This window comes from Columba livia, chromosome 25, assembly GCF_036013475.1.
Source record: "Columba livia isolate bColLiv1 breed racing homer chromosome 25, bColLiv1.pat.W.v2, whole genome shotgun sequence".
Taxonomy (NCBI): Eukaryota; Metazoa; Chordata; class Aves; order Columbiformes; family Columbidae; genus Columba; species Columba livia.
In genome coordinates this window covers 385,888-401,983 of record NC_088626.1, presented here as the reverse complement: position 1 = coordinate 401,983, position 16,096 = coordinate 385,888, and the positions used below count along the sequence as shown (strand labels likewise).

Below are 16,096 nucleotides of genomic sequence, written 5' to 3'. Positions count from 1 at the left end.
TTCCCCACGTCCTCAGCCAGGGCATGAGGCTTGAGGAGGGGTCTGCAGGAGAGGAGGAGCACACTCAGGGCAGCAGAACATGCCCTGAACACACCTCACCGGTCAGCAGGAGCCCCTGTCCGGGACATCTGCGGGCTCACGATTCCCCCATCCCAGCTCCGAGAACCCAGAGTCTGCAGCAAAAACCCAGGAAACCAGGACAAAGCTCCAGCAGCGAAATGCGGCAGGAAAGCGCAGTGAGCCGACAGCGGGATGCCAGCGGGATGCCCGCGGGCACGGCACGACCGGCAGGGAATGAGGAGCAATCAGTGCCCTCTGCGCCGGTGGGACCGGGGAAGCCCGCCGGGCTCAGCCCTGCCTTCCTCCTCACGGAGGAGCCGCCGGTATCTGTGCTTGCAGAACACCCGGAGCTCCGCAGAGACGGCCGCGGTATCGGAGTGTGAAGCATTATTACATATATATTCATTTAGGCAGACACGGACAGGCAGCGGCCGCGGGGAAAAGCAGGAGGATACGCACTTGGTCTGATGCTTGGAGCCCTTCAGGTGCGCGTGGTACTGCTCTATGGAGTTGAGGGTGACGCTGCAGACGCTGCACGTGTAGCTGCGCTTCAGCCCTGCAAGGGAACCTGGAGTCATTAATGGTGCTCGGAGCGGGGAAACCACCTCCGTGCCTGGGCTATGCTGTTCAGATTCAAAACGAGCTGGAGAGTACAAAGGAGCGAAAACGGCTGAAGAAAGGAGGGGTGTGAGGAGAAAACACAAAACAACAAACCACTTTCCCAAAAAAAACTTCTAATTAGAAGCTACTCAGACCCCAGATTGGTTTCCAGTTTCCCAGACATTTGTCTTTACAGTAACCCTTCTATTTACTTTCCCAGGCCAGGGTATCCAAGCATTAGAGAAGCCTACAGGAACATGAAGGGCAGAGACCGAGCAGGTCCAAAGGCAAATCCCTCCTGGAACCGCGGTGCCGCAGGTCTGTGCCCGCACCCCTCTGCCCAGACTCCCCACAGCACCATCGCACGCAGACTCAGCAATAGCCGGGGCCCCACTTATTCCTCCGGCTGGTGGCGAGCACAGTCCAGAGCAACTCCTCGTAAGGAGGATTCAGGAGCCAGATCACCCAGGAACTCCTTTTCCCCCCGAGGGATCCACTGTGCGTCGCCACGGAGCGAACAGCCGCGTTCGGTGCTCGCAGCGCCCTGAGGTCGGAGCCGCCCGCCCAAGCCTGGCTCTCTCCCGGCTGCGGCGCCCGTGCGCAGCCCCGCCGCAGAGCAGCCCGCGTTTGCTGATTGCAGCCCTTGGCAGGGACAAGAAAACCAGCTATTTATAAAGCTGTTGCTCCTGCTGCTGGCCAGCTGGGTACTGCCGGACGAGAAAGAACACCTCCGTGGGTTCACACCACGAGTGTTATTAGGAACCTTTGTTGTTGGTTTTGTGTTGCGGTGGTCTGGGGAGTTTGTTTTTTCACCTTCTGACAGGTCTCTCAACTGCCTCTGCTGCTTCCCATTTCACTGGCTATTTGATTGCCGCAGTGATCTTCCAGGTAAACGTGCTTCCTTTCGTGCTATTGCTACCTCGGTTGCAGAGAACACGATCCAAGTGCAGTTGCCTGCGCAGGTTCACGTGGGAGCAGACGGGACAGGACCCCAGAGCTCACACGCGTGTGCAAGGCTCGTCTCCCGCCAGCACAGCACAGACAACGGTGTCAGCAGCACCAGAGCGAACACACCGACACCCCAGAGCAGCAGACACGGGGACACGGCCCGACCCGCTCCCGGGTGACAAAGGGCAAAAGCTGCACCCTCAGAAGGGGCTGCGGGACCCCCGGAACAGACACCCACCCCCAAAGCTCCGCACCCGTGGGTCTGTGCGCAGGAGAAGTGCCTGGTCTAAACAGCATCTCCCTCCCAATTCGCTGCTCCGCCGCCGGGCACAGATTGCAGGGAAGTGAAACACAAGCAATTAAGCAGATTCACGCACATCTCAAACAGAAGCTGCAAAGCAATTTATAAGGAAAGTCCCAGAAACTGTCTCTTGGCACATTCGCTGGAAAACAACCGAGCTGGAGAATTAAACCCCACAAAATCGGCCTGTGCTTTGCACGTTTAGCTGAGATCAAGTTTCACATCTCTGAGACATCCCCTGCAGATGCGGCGCTCACTGTGCACGCACAGAGCAGGGCAGGGGCTCTGCGGGTGCAGTGACGGGGGCTTTGGGGGCTCTGCGGTGCGGTGGCGGGGGCTTTGGGGGCTCTGTGGGTGCAGTGACGGGGGCTCTGGGGGCTCTGCGGTGCGGTGGCGGGGGCTTTGGGGGCTCTGCGGTGCAGTGACGGGGGCTTTGGGGGCTCTGCAGTGCGCTGGCGGGGGCTTTGGGGGCTCTGTGGGTGCAGTGACGGGGGCTCTGGGGGCTCTGCGGGTGCAGTGATGGGGGCTTTGGGGGCTCTGCAGTGCGGTGGCGGGGGCCTTTGTGTGGTGCAGTGGCAGGGTCTTTGAGGGGTGCGATTTAATTCCTTAGGGCTCTGAAAAGCTGAACATCTAACGCCAGGGGCCCGGCGGCCGTGCCGCAGAGTCAGAGGCGAGGGGGAAGAGGCCCCTTCCCCAGCGCCCGTGCTGCCCGGTGGCTGCTGGGACGGCTGGTACTGTTCTTGAACTGTGTCAGTTCCGATTTCCTGGGAAAACGTGGAGTTTGGTCCATTTCTGAAGAATTTACTGAGTGCCCTGGCGCGCCCCCAATCGCTCTGCAGAGGACGTTAGCCTGCTTACAACATGAGAGACCGAGTAACTATTTACACGCTAACGTTGGATGGTTTTCACCCTAAACCTTCCATAATGGCCTTTGCAGTCACAGAACACGACGCTGCTGGGGAAGCTGCTCCACCTCTGCAAAAGCTTTTCCTTGTTAATGTCTTTCTCCCTTCTTCCCCGTGCAAAGAGCAGGAAAACAAAACACTCTGTGGGTTCTGCAAATGGAGCAAACCTGGAACACGACGGGGAGGGAGGGAGGGTCGGCACACCGGCGGCGACCCGGCAGGACGGGGCTCGCTCCTCTCCTCCCCGCAGCCTACCTACAATCTATCTCCATCATCCTTTCACCTTGGGAAGACAGTACAGCGATTTCGGAGCAGAATTACAGAAACAGCCACTTCTCTGCCTCATCTAACATGTTTCACTGAAAAGACAGAGTGCGGTTCAATGTACATTAAATGCCTGTTTCCCTTCTGGACACAGCGAGACGGCAACCGGAGCGCTCTTACCCCGCCATGTAGGCAAAACCTGACACGCACTGAGCCTTTAAACGCAGATGTAAGTGCTCCCAGTCCTCTGACGCTGTTGTCTCCCTCACTACCCTGAGTGTCAGAGAGCGGGTTCTTCTCTCCTCCTCTCTTTTGTATTTTAACATCCTAATAGTTCCCCTGGCCTCGCAGACTGCATGAGCGTCACTGGCGTCACACGTCCATCGGCCCCGCAGCAAACCGCTGATGCTGAGTGACTCCTGTCCCGTCCTCCCGGCACACGGATCGCGGCTCGGGGGGTCCCTGCAGTCGGGTTTCTGCTCCGCACTGATTCACCTCCGCGAAGATCCCGACACACCACCTCACGCTTCATTGAAGGGCTCTGATGAGAAACAGCAGCGTTGTGGGACTTTCACCGCTGTGCTCTTTAGGAACGGTTTTAATGCACCATGCAATAGTCCCTTCTCACCTTCCACAGTGTTATTTTTTTTGCAGAAATAGTTTAAACGATTCTTTTAGAACAAGTAATACATGGCATTCTCAAATTAGATCAGTTTGTGCCTGCCAGCATTACGTGCATAGGCCATACACACACACCACTCCCCGGCTGTACCCACGGGCTCCCAAAAACTCACCTTTCTTTTCTCGGGCCTCAGACCCAGCAGCACTAACAGTCCCACTTCGTCTAACACCTCATACATCTCTCACCAAAGAATCTGGCCCAACAAAAAGCTCCTGTTCCCCTTCCAAAGCTCATAGACATCAGAAACCACACGGGTCCAGGGGGGGACGCGGGCTGCGATGGCACCGCGCTGCCGCCGGCCCTCGGGCCACGCGGGGACCAGGACGGGCTGTCAGAAACTGGTAACGCTTTAAATTAAGGTAATAAGGTTCTAATGCTCAGCAGCTAATTTAACAGCATACATTAACAGCAGCCTTATTGAATCTTAATCACTTGTGTAGGTGGAAACGCCACCAGCGATTAGAGTTACAGCTGAAATCCGGCATCCCGAGACAGACCCGTACGGGGACACCACGAGTGTGACAGGAACTCCACCAAAACGAGACACGGGGAGAGGAAACCGGGCTCGGATCAGCTGCAGAGGAAACCACGGGCAGTCACCTCCAGAACAGCAAAATGGACAGTATGTGGTCCCAGCGGGGCTCACCAACACTGCCAGCTCGGCTGACCGCGGCTGGGTGAAACGTGCCCAGCGCGGTGGGGCCAGCAGGACGGGGTCCCCGCAGAGCTGCCCGTGCTGGGAACGCGTCCCCGTCCGAATGCACATCTGCCTTTCTGCCTCACACAGCGGCATTCCCTGCCCTGCACCACGACGTGCACTCATGGGAAACGGAATGTGCTCCTATAGCCATTAAATAAAATATTAACAAGTAAAGTCATTAATGTCATTCTGCATAAAATGCATTAAAATGCATTCCAGGGGAGTACTTGTTAAATTGCTTTTTACTAACCAAAAGTGACAGCATAGAACAATAAGTATTTATAGGGCATACAAAGAAATTATGAGCTGAGAAGGAAAACAAAACTCAGCTCTTGGCCTGATTTTTCAAGATAGCACCTGCAACTGCGACAGTTTACCTGCAAACACAACGGCTTCGGATGACAGCATCCTGTGCACCGTCCCCATGCTGCTTCACTGCAGAGGCGGCGGTGTTTTATTTTAGGTATTGCCAGTACAACCCCTCGAGAGGCACCCGCTCCAGGGCCTGACGCTTCTCGTGGTCACCAGGGACCAAGCCCCCAGAAAGAAAACTCGGGTGGCAGGATCTGTCTCATCAGCTCCGGGGACAGCAGGTCGGCCCCGGGCCTGTCGCTGTCGCTACGCAAAACGCACATCTCGCTGTCAGCCACCAAAGAGAGCCCAAGGCGCCCCCGCAAGCTGCTTGCTGTCACGCACAGAGGTCACAGACACCGACGAGATGAAGGGGGCTCTGTCTGAACATCATCAAGTCTTCTGCGCATTTTGTTCATTCAAAGGTGCACGCACGGGAAAGGAAAAGGAAAAGGAAAAGGAAAAGGAAAAGGAAAAGGAAAAGGAAAAGGAAAAGGAAAAGGAAAAGGAAAAGGAAAAGGAAAAGGAAAAGGAAAAGGAAAAGGAAAAGGAAAAGGAAAAGGAAAAGGAAAAGGAAAAGACACACTGAATCCACCTAATGAAGCCCAGACCAGCCTTCAAAGAGACAGCACCTGGCTGCATGGCTTTGCCTCAGCACCAGCAATAAGCAGAGTCCCTCGATAATTAAGCCCCCCATGAACGAGGCTGGGCCACCTGTGCTGTGAGGCGTCTGTCCCCGCAGAGCCCACCCGCGCTCAACTAACACCAGATGTGAAGCCAAACTGGTGAAATGTGACCTGATGGAGCCCGGCGCAGGCTGTGGGGACAGAGCCACCAGTGCTCCGCGCTGCTGGACCAGCACAGGCTGCGGGGACAGAGCCACCAGTGCTCCACACTGCTGGACCGGCACAGGCTGCGGGGACAGAGCCACCAGTGCTCCGTGCTGCTGGACCGGCGCAGGCTGCAGGGAGAGCCCAGAATTGTCACCACAGCCTTTGCGCCAGGCTGGGCTTGGCACAGCGAGGGGACGCGGCTCTGTGGGAACCCCTCACTGACCCTCCGGTCGGGGTGTCCACCCTCGTGCCCTCAGGCGTGCGGGATCCTGGACCGTGTGGCTGCTGAAATCTGCTCGAAGCCGCTCAGGGACTGGGCTGCCCCGCGGACACAGTCCCTGCACAGCCCCGTGCGCACTCACGTATCAGCTTTAACTCGGTACAGGGAAACGGTGCTCTGACTGGGCTCTCTTCTTCCTTTTTTGTTTTCCCTCCTCTTTCTCATTTCTGAGAAGAAAATAAGACTTCAAAATCACAGGATGAACACTTGGCAAGAAGAATCAATGCTTTTGTTTCCTATAAATATCACTTGTCCAAAAATACATCTCTATTCCTATTTCTCCAAATACACGTTCGTATTTATCAATAAATATTTTATTATAACCATTATCAAAACATCAAAGGCTGCTGGAATGTTTCACTTCAGCCCACGCTGCCTGTTCCAGGCTCACTCAACGCATCCAACGTTCGTCTCTCACAGTAGTCAAAATAGAATTAATATTTAGGTTGTGACGGGAGAAGCCACGGGGGCAGTGGGGAAAGGAAGGAGTTTGCATTCTGCTGAACAGCCAGGCCGCAAAGCCAGCACAGGGCTGCGACCCCTCCGCGCGCCGCCCGTCACCAGCCGCTGGACGTGGGAACGTGGGACCGGGCACCCGAGCCACCACCGGCACCGCTGCCCTCAACTCGGAGTCGATCCGCCTGCCGAGCCAAGGCCGCTTCCCGGACACCAGGCAGACCTCGCTGTGCTGGCTGCTGCCCCATGCGCCTGCAGGGACCTGCTCCAGCCCCGCAGCTCAGCGCCGAATGAACCTGCAAAGCCCGCAGCTGGGGACAGGCGTGCGCGGCCACACGCGGCTCTGCACCCCTGCACGCGCCAAACTCGCCTGCCGACCCCGGCCACGCGCAGAACCAGCCGGCTGATGTAAAGCCCTCCTGTTTCAACTCTCCTAAGCGGAAGCTAAATGAATAAAACCACTTCGCGATGGATTTATTTACAGTTAACGACCTCCTCCGCCACTTGGAGCTCGGCACAGTTCAAAGTGCCCAGCCCTTCCATGTTTTTGTCCCAGGTTTTCTCTCCCGCAGGTTTTCAACAGCGGGCAGTGACTCAGCCACATGAATCATTCATGGCATTGTGAGTCACACTGGGTAGCACACGAAGGACCTGGATAACCGTTTCAAGGTTTATCTGAAATCAAGAAACGCACAACATACTGCATAGTCATTAGGATTTAAAGGAAAATTATTTCATTTAGCAGGGGGGAAGAAAGGTATTTTAAAATGTTAATGCACTGTCTTGCTGGCAAACCAGACTTCTCCTCCCGCATGGTTCTGAAAATCAAACCTGCACTTTTTCCTCAGCCTGCTGCAGTCAGACACATTGTGCGCGTACCGGATTGCAGCCAGGACCCCAGAGAAAAATTCCAACAGGAGGCTCCTTCCTCTCCTCCTGTAATTACAGGTCTGTGTCAAACAGGAGCTGTGTTCAGACCTCAGCCGCATCTCAGCTTGTACAAATGAGCACGTCTCCATCAGCGGGCACAGAGTGACGGAGCCAGCCCTCGGGCTGCCGCTGGGGGCACTGGGGGTGCTCGGGGGCCGCGGCTGCAGCTCCGCACGGGGGGGTCACAGAGGGGTGCGTTCCCACATCTGGGTGGCCCTGTGGGTGCAGAGTGGAGCCGGGATGGACAGACACGCGGCTGCTCTCCCTGCAGCAGGAACACGGAAAACTCGTGTTCCACATGCCCACGGCAAACGCTCGGTGCTCTTTCCTGCGGCTGACCCGGGGCCATGGCGGTGTTTTACAAGCACTAATTAAACCAGGAGGGAGAGCCGATGCCCCGCTGGGCCGCATGGAGCTGGGGGGACAGCTGCCTCCAGCAAACGTCCCCAGGCCCCCGGGGCCAAGCCGCGTTTGCTGGAAACCAAAGCGTGTGCTAATGGAGGGCGCTACTTTAGGAAGAGGCAAAAGAAATACCAAGGAAACAACTCTTTTTTAAACGGTAGTAGGAAGCTCACAAAGCAGTAAGAGCACCACGGTCTCCCCTGCACAGAGGAGCGGTGACGGCAGCGGCACGAGCGGCGTCACCGCGGCCCCGGCTCTCACCTCGCAGCTCGCCCAGGTCCAGCGTCTTCCCCAGCTGCTCCAGCAGGTCGGCCCTGGCCGCGTTCTTCTTGTGCTTCTTGCCGTCGTAGTGCTGCTGCGCCATGAGCGGGTTGTTGAACCAGGCGGCGCAGAGCTGGCAGTACCGGTCCGAGTCTCGCCGCGGGTGCGGCGCCGGCACCGCCGCGGGACCGTCCGCGTGCGGCTTCAGGGAGCCCAGGCTGGGTTCTGCGGAGGGAAACGTTCGCACGTCAGCGTCCGCAGGCCGGAGCTGCTGTCTGGGGACGGGGACCACGAGCAGCAGCACCCGCGGCCCACTGGGTATGCTGGATGCTGCTGCTTGGGAAAACACCATTTCTCATTAAAATAAAGCCGCAGGAAAGGACAGCGCAGGACTGTTCCCCCGCTACCTGCATCTCACCGGCTGGGAGGAGGATGCTGGCGCTGCAGTTACAGGGCTTAGCGACTAAACCTGCTCCACTTTCCCGCTGAAATTGCTGCTTCCAGGGAGAATCGCCAGTGGAGAATAATCAAAACATGCAAAGCCATCCACTTCTCAACATAGAGACAGGTTTATCATTATCTCAGGATTCTTATTTTTCAATTTACTTAGTCTCAGAAAGAGCAGGGAAAGCTGAAGTAGATGTAAATTGTCACATATGAACGAACAATCAGCAGCCAGTCCCCTCACTCTCATGTCTCCACACTGAGAACGGACGGGCGCCAGCCACCCACGGCCCCAGTGCAACCCACAGCCCTTCAGATTCAGCAGGAGGCCACCTGGGGACACACACATCGTCCCCAGAAGATTTCAAAGAAAATGGGTAAGCGGTATGTACACAATGGAGCTGCACCTTGTCCGCCAGAGTTCTCCTACTTGGTACAATATAAATCACAAACCTATGGGAAAACGGTGTAAGGTAAAATAAAGCTCAGATAATATTTGGATACAAAACTATAAAGTCACTAGCACTTCATTATCGCACCTCATTGAAAAATTCACTTTTATGTGGCTTTCTTTTTCTTCTCCAGATGAAATGTCTAAATAATTAACAACCTCCTCTCCCCACGGCACAGGACCGGGCAATTCCACGGGGGAGGAGCAGCGCTGGGCGCGAGGCTCCCGCTGTCCCCGCCGAGCTCCGGCGAGCGCGGGCAGGCGACGGACCCTCCTCGGTGTCTGACTCCGGGAACGCGGCGCCGAGCAAGACAGGGATATATTTAGACATGTAATTAAAACTGAAGCCTCAGTGATTGTCTCTGGGGCTCAGGAAAGTTAATATTGCTGCAAATCTTCCGCTGACCTGCTCGGGATGGATGTCTATTAACTTTCCTCAAGGAAATTGTATCTTACCTATAACGTTACCAACCACCTTATCCATTTACAAGGTTTATAAGCTGCTATTGTTTTTGATGACACCTGCCAAGGTATCCGAGTGTCGTGGCCGGGAGGGCTGGGGGAGGCACCGTCACCCCCCCAGCCACCTCTGCAGGAACACCTGCACAACTGCCGCCTCGCTGCCGCCAGCACGAGCAAACGACTCTTTGGGGGATCAGTTAATAAAGCGATCGCACAACTGGCTCCCGCAGAAGATATTTCTTCTCCTCGTTCTGCCGTCTCGCCACCGCCCGCTCGTTAGGATCCATTTCCCCGCCACAGGATCCCACCGCCCGATCTCTGCCCGCCCTCCACAGCGCCGTCGGCACTGACCCAGCGCCGTGCAGGACAGCTTTCCCTCCGCCCGGCGCAGCGCGCGGCGCACGGGGCTCGCACGCGTCCCGCTCCGGCTCCGCTGGCGGGCGGCGGGCTCGGGGGACACGGCTGTGCTTCTAACAGCCGCAGTTCCAGCACGAGGAATGCACCCCCAGCCCCTCCAAGGTGCATGGGACATGAGCAGCGCAATTACACCAGCGAGCCGAGCCAGGGCCAGCACACGGCAACTGAGGAGAAAACCAGCGAACAGCAACATTGCCCGGCCAAACTAAGCTCATGCAGACTTCGCATGTGCTTGACTCATGAAGAGCAAGCGTAGCTTGCCTATCACTCACATCTTTTTGTGCCAAGGGGTGGTTTTTCCCTGTGGGAAAGTGTTGGTGTCCAGAGCTGCCCCATGCAGAGATGCTGAGCAGCTCCAGGGCACAGACGGGGCACTGGGACTGAGCATCTGGACCAGTATAAGCAACCGGTATTACGGCAGCCCAGGAGCTCTGTGACAGATTTGCCTTGCTGCTCTCCAGGCCCCAGGCTACAAGTTATATCTGTCAGATCTTTGGTCAGCTTTCTCCTTGTTTGACGTTATGTGCCGCCGGGGGCTGCAGCCAGCAGAGCTGGTGGTGTCCGCAGCAGTGACATCTCCTGCTCGCTGAGGAAACGCGACCGAGCATCCTCTGCCGCTTGGCATCAGCCGCAGCGCCGCCCCGGGCTGCGCATCCAGCCCACGGCGTGGCTGGTGCTCCCCCAGCGCCGTGCCGGAGCCACCCCACCAGGGACCCGCGCTCTGCTCGGGGTTCCACCAGCACCCCCATGCCCACCCCAACTGCCCCCGCCCCGCGGCACAGCCCCCGCACAGCCCTCTGCCCACAGCAGGGTTTACTCTGAGCACACACAACACACAACCCTCTGCTCTGCCCTGGGGAGACCACACCTGGAATATTGTGTCCAGTTGTGGCCCCTCAGCTCCAGCAGGACAGGGAACTGCTGCAGAGAGTCCAGCGCAGCCACCAAGATGCTGGAGGGAGTGGAGCATCTCCCGTGTGAGGAAAGGCTGAGGGAGCTGGGGCTCTGGAGCTGGACAAGAGGACACTGAGGGGGGACTCATTCATGGGGATCAAGATAGAAAGGGGGAGAAAGGAGGGAGGAGGGAGCCAGGCTCTTCTGGGTGACAACCAGTGACAGGACAAGGGGCAATGGGTGCAAACTGGAACACAGGAGGTTCCACTTAAATCTGAGAAGAAACTTCTTCTCCGTGAGGGTGGCAGAGCCTGGCCCAGGCTGCCCAGGGGGGTTGTGGAGTCTCCTTCTGTGCAGACATTCCAACCCGCCTGGACACCTTCCTGTGTAACCTCATCTGGGTGTTCCTGCTCCATGGGGGGATTGCACTGGAGGAGCTTTCCAGGGCCCTTCCAATCCCAAACGCACGGTGATACTGTGATACTGTGATACTAACGATTTTCTGGTAAAGCCACGATCCCCGGGCTGCGCTTACAGCTGCCACCAGTCCTACAGTGTGCTGAACCCAGCCTGGCAACTAATGAAAACATCCCGTGTCTTCCAAACCCTCCTGAAGAGAACCAGCTGAAAGCCGACTTCTCCACAAGGGTGGATTTATCGTTCTGATACGCACTACGTAACTACTACGGGGCAGAAAACACCATCATTCCCCGAGCAGCGACACGAAAATTAATAATAAACACTCACAAAATGTCAAATGTTAAAAACATTTCTCCATCTAAAACACAAACATAAAAGCTGCTAGTTGGACTATTTCAGGTCTTTCAAAATGCTAAATAGCTCATCCAGTCTGCCTTACGTTTGCTTTTGCTGTGGGAGGGAAGTGAGAATGTCTTACTTTGCCGCAAGAAGCAAAATATAAAGTTAGAAACACTTTAGTACTCGGCAATGAACTGACATTTGACTTATTTCTTGCATGCAAAGCTTTTTATTCATAGCCACATTTAAATGGCACCCAGCTTTTCATCATTGCCTCTCCAGGAACTGGGAACTGAGCATGAGAACGGGAAAGTGACGGAGCACGACAACGGGGAACGGCGCAACCCGCTTCCTCGGCAGCCAGTGGCGGGACAGCGGGACGCTGCGGCTCTGCACCCGCTCCTGAGCCAGCACACCCGGAGCACACCCCGCACCTGAACCAGCCCCACGCTGTGTCACAGGCACGCGTGACACCCGGCACGGGACGCCGCAGAGCAGCCGCACGCTCGGCTCCAGCACCCTGAGCACCAGAGCACCTGGAGCTCGGAGGGACTAAAAGCTCCGGGTGGAAAATGCTGGGTGGCTCTGCAGGACGCCCAGAAACACGCTGTGTCCCAAGGGCGTTTCCGAGAACCACTGCAGAGCAAGGAGGTGCTCATGAATGAATCCCGCGGCTCAGCTCCACCTTCCAGATTACGAGTTTGGACGAGCTGGTGAGTCCCGGAGCTCCTCTCCGCCCGTGGTTACCCGGCTGCAGAGCCCCTGGCGCCCGGAGCACGCGGTGCAGCTCAGCCAGAGCCTGCGCCCACTGGTCCCACCATCCAAAGTGAGAAAAACACACAGAGCCCGCGCTCCTCCGCCAGAACAGGCAACGGAACATCTGGCGCGACTGCCGCGCTCCCTCAGGCAAAGGCGGCGACGCTTCCCAAGCCAGCCCTGGCAGAGGACAAGCGACGTTCTGTGCATCGGCATCCACAGTCTGGAAAGTCAAAAAAGCAACCGAAACACATGCGGAGAGGCAGCCCCCCCTTATTTAACCACATCCGGGGCTCATGCACGTCCTGGTAGGCAGGATGTAAAACGCACAGCTAGATTTCTATTCTCATCGGACCGAAGTATCGCTGGTAGTGATACTGAAACGCGTCTGTCATCGGGAGCACGGCCCAGCAGGCACGGGGAATACTTTGTTCGAGCACAGAGGAAGTTTTGTTGCACAGTATATTAGTGGTTTGAAGGGGCTTTTTAGTTAAGCAGACAATAAGATGGTTAAAATATCTGATTCCAACATCGGACTTTTTAGATTCGAAAATTAATAGGCTTGCACTATCGGAATCACAGGACGAATGCCCACCTGGGCAAAAATCAAAAGACAATCGATCCAACAGAGTTTAAAGACCAGATTTCCCTCTGAGGTAAAAGCAAATGATATGCTGTTCTGTACAGTAACACAAAAAGTTTATTAACCACACTGGCTGAGCTGTCTCGTAACTTTTGATAATTAGAGCACAGTTTGGCTGCTTGTGCCCAGAGGAGGGATCATCGTCACCGAGCCCGACCCTGCACAGTGCGGAGCCAGCGCCGCGGCTCCCGCACACGGGCAGCCCCAGCCTGTCCACTGCCCCCCATGCACCGCCCCGATCCACCGCCCCGATCCACCAACCTGATACACCAACCTGATCCACCACCCTGATACACCACCCCTGATCCACCGCCCCCAATCCACTGCCCCTGATCCACCGCCCCCGATCCACCAACCTGACAGCGGGCACAGGTCGCCCCGGCAGCACCGCAAACCAGGAGCTGCTGCCGGTCACCGCCCGGCCATGCCGCCCGGCCCCCGGTCCAGCGCTGCCCCGGACCTACCTGTGGCCTTTAGCGCTGGCTGTTCACCTAGCAACAGTTTCAACCTTTTGGCGTGGATTTTCCCTTGGTAATGCGATTCAGCCACCACTGCTGAGGTAAAGGACATGTTACAAAGCGTGCAGCATTTGTTCTTGTCCACCGAGTCACCGTCACTGCCCTGCGTGGAGACAAGAACACAGACAAAAAGAGGCGTATAAGCCCACCAAGCACAGCCACGGAGCAAGGAGACAGGACGCGGGTTGTTACGCCAAGGCTGCGGTTGCCAAGGGGTTTCCGTCCCTTGCCCCAGCGCGGCTCACCCCGCTCACCCTGCGGCTGTCCTCACAGTTACTAATCACCGCATCTTCATTTTTACAAGTAAATCCCCATTTAATGAGAATATCGTCTCCAGCCTTGGGAGAAGAGCTCACCAGCAGCCCCTGGGCTGAACGTCTGTCAGCAAAACACGGCTGCTGCTGCCAGCCAGTGCTTACGGACAAACGGCTTCCCCAGATACCGGGTAAGTGTACAGCCAGCAAATAAGCAGAGGAAAAAGCACATTTGCACCATTAATCGCAATGAATTATTCAATCCATCCCACAAAGGAAATGGTAATCACATTTAGGGCCATACGTGCACGGCCTCGCCTTCCCAAAGACCTCAGTACGTTGTGTTGGCCACTGAGCACAGTTTGTAAATGATCTCTTTTGAAAATACTGCTGTGTGCAGAGCAAGACCCCGCGGAGGCCGGAGCCGAGCGCTGCGTGGGGCAGCACGGTCAGAGCCGGCCCCTGTGCCGGGCGCAGCTCCGCGCGGGGACCGGCCACCTGGACGCGCGCGCCCACGCTTTGTTCGCCCTTTTCTTTTTTAAGCAGGTATTCCAATGCTGTGACACAGTCAAACCGGACGACGAGTCTGCTGCGGGAGCTGCCGTTCCGTTTCACCACGAGCTGCAGGCGCATCCCGCTGGGACTCGGCCCTGGCGGGGCTGTGCCAGCGCGGAGCACGCCGTGCCGCCGGCCGCGGTGGCACAGCGGCAGGGGACGGTCGGGGCAGCCCAAACCAGCCCCTTCTGCCGTGTCACATCCACACTGAGAACAGAGGGCGAGCGAGGGGCTCTGCGACACCTGCGAGAGAAACCAGCCACGCTGTCGACGTCCAACCCGCTATTTAAGGTCATTTTCTCCTCTAAAATAAGCACAATTACAAAAAAGACTGATTTTCATCACTTCTTTGTTGTTGTTAACTATAAATCAACTTAAACCTTAGGGAGAAATCTCAAGAGGTGATAAGTACTGTTCTGAGTATAATTTGCACTTCTTTTAAATAGGTTTCTCTCAAGATATTTTATGTCTTCAAAGGGAAATCACTTGAAAGTTAAGAGCGGAGTAAAAGACTCCCAGACTCCATTGATCCTCGGTGCTGGTAACACACCAAGAGCCTCCAACAGCGCGCTGGCAAAGCCGACACGCTCGGCGTTGCACACCAGGGTCTCTCCCTCCGCCTGCCTGCTCCTCACTGACATCTTCTCCTTTCCAACCTACTTTCCCACACAGGCTGCTGTTAAAAACAATACACATTAGAAAAAATTAAGGCTATGCTTGAGCTTGAGTGTTATGAAGCATTTACCCAAGTCCGCAGAACTGCACCCAAACTCCCTGCACGGAGCTGCCCGGGCGCCCGAGGCTGATCCAGCCCTGAAGGGTAATTATGCCTTCTCATTTGTCAGCGGCTGTTTTACCTGTAACCAGATGGGCTGGGGGAACCCGACCTGGGTGTCTTTTGTCATCCGCTGAGTGACGCCGCGGTGACAGGATTGTGCAGCCAGCTGGCAAAATAACATCGCCTCTTGCTCAGGATGCTCCGTGTGCCCTCCTGCATCCCGGGGGATGCTCTGTGCCCCCATTTGCTCTTCTGCATCCTCATTTGCTCTCCTGCATCCCTGGGGATGCTCTGCACCCTCATTTGCCCTCTTGCATCCCCAGGGATGCTCTGCACCCCCATTTGCTCTCCTGCATCCCCATTTGCTCTCCTGCATCCCCAGGGATGCTCTGCACCCCCATTTTCTCTCCTGCATCCCCATTTTCTCTCCTGCACCCCCAGGGATGCTCTGCACCCCCACTTGCTCTCCTCCCTCTACCCTTGCCACTTCCGTCGCTCCCGCGCCCAGCTCGGTCTAGAGCAGCAGCAGCGAACGGGCACTAACATCTCAATTCAGCTTCCGTCAAACGCACACCGACGCTCTCTAAGCCCATGCCGCACAGAGGCAGCTGATGCACGAGGAATATTTCTGCCTTTGCAGCCTCCTCCCGCTGACCCCGTCCCGCTGGCTGGCGGAGACGCAGCCCTGACGGGGCGACCGGCCCCCGGAACCGCAGCACGACCACCCGCCCGCGGGCCGGCGGCGAAGCGTGCGCCTGTCCGCGCTGCGCTGCCCGTGCGCCCCGCTGCAGAGCTGCGCCACGCCACCCTCGTTCCCAGAGCTTCCTGAGAAACATTATAAACTTCAAAGCAAGCCTTGTGCATCCAACAGAATTAACTTCAGTCATTCATATGCCTGTTAACAAGCTGCTAAAAGGCATAATCCGCACACAGGACCAGGCGGCCGCAGTCCGGTGCTGGATGTTCCTTGAGCAATCCTCAGAAAAGTAAGGGTTTAGCCCACAGATACCAATCTGCTGCCTTCATTCCTGAGGTTTTACCGAGCAGAAAAGATTATACACACCCTTGAAATATAGCCATATAAAACACAGCACTCCAGGCACTGCAAAGTACCTTCTAAATTTGAGTTAATTTCCTGCGCGTGAAGGTGCTGCTGCTAACGAGCTGCGTTCTGTAACGCTCTGTCTGAAAT

At 56.4% G+C, this 16,096-nt stretch overlaps 1 protein-coding gene across 14 annotated transcripts in view; it reads right to left on the bottom strand.

Moving 5' to 3' along the window:
* The window catches only part of ZMAT4 (zinc finger matrin-type 4), a 101,840-nt gene that overhangs the window by 60,724 nt on the left and 25,020 nt on the right, over nt 1-16,096 (bottom strand). For 10 of the 14 annotated variants that reach the window (XR_010467997.1, XM_065040813.1, XM_065040809.1 and 7 more), the window contains 3 exons: nt 13,264-13,420; nt 7,974-8,198; nt 520-616 (listed from right to left, as the gene is read on the bottom strand). Coding sequence is in view for 13 of the 14 variants with exons in the window: in XM_065040813.1 (XP_064896885.1) it covers nt 520-616; nt 7,974-8,198; nt 13,264-13,420 (479 nt within the window). In the remaining variant the exon portion in view is untranslated. The remainder of the gene's footprint in view (nt 1-519; nt 617-7,973; nt 8,199-13,263; nt 13,421-16,096) is intronic. The other 4 variants (XM_065040816.1, XM_065040817.1, XM_065040814.1 and 1 more) reach the window with 3 other exon arrangements.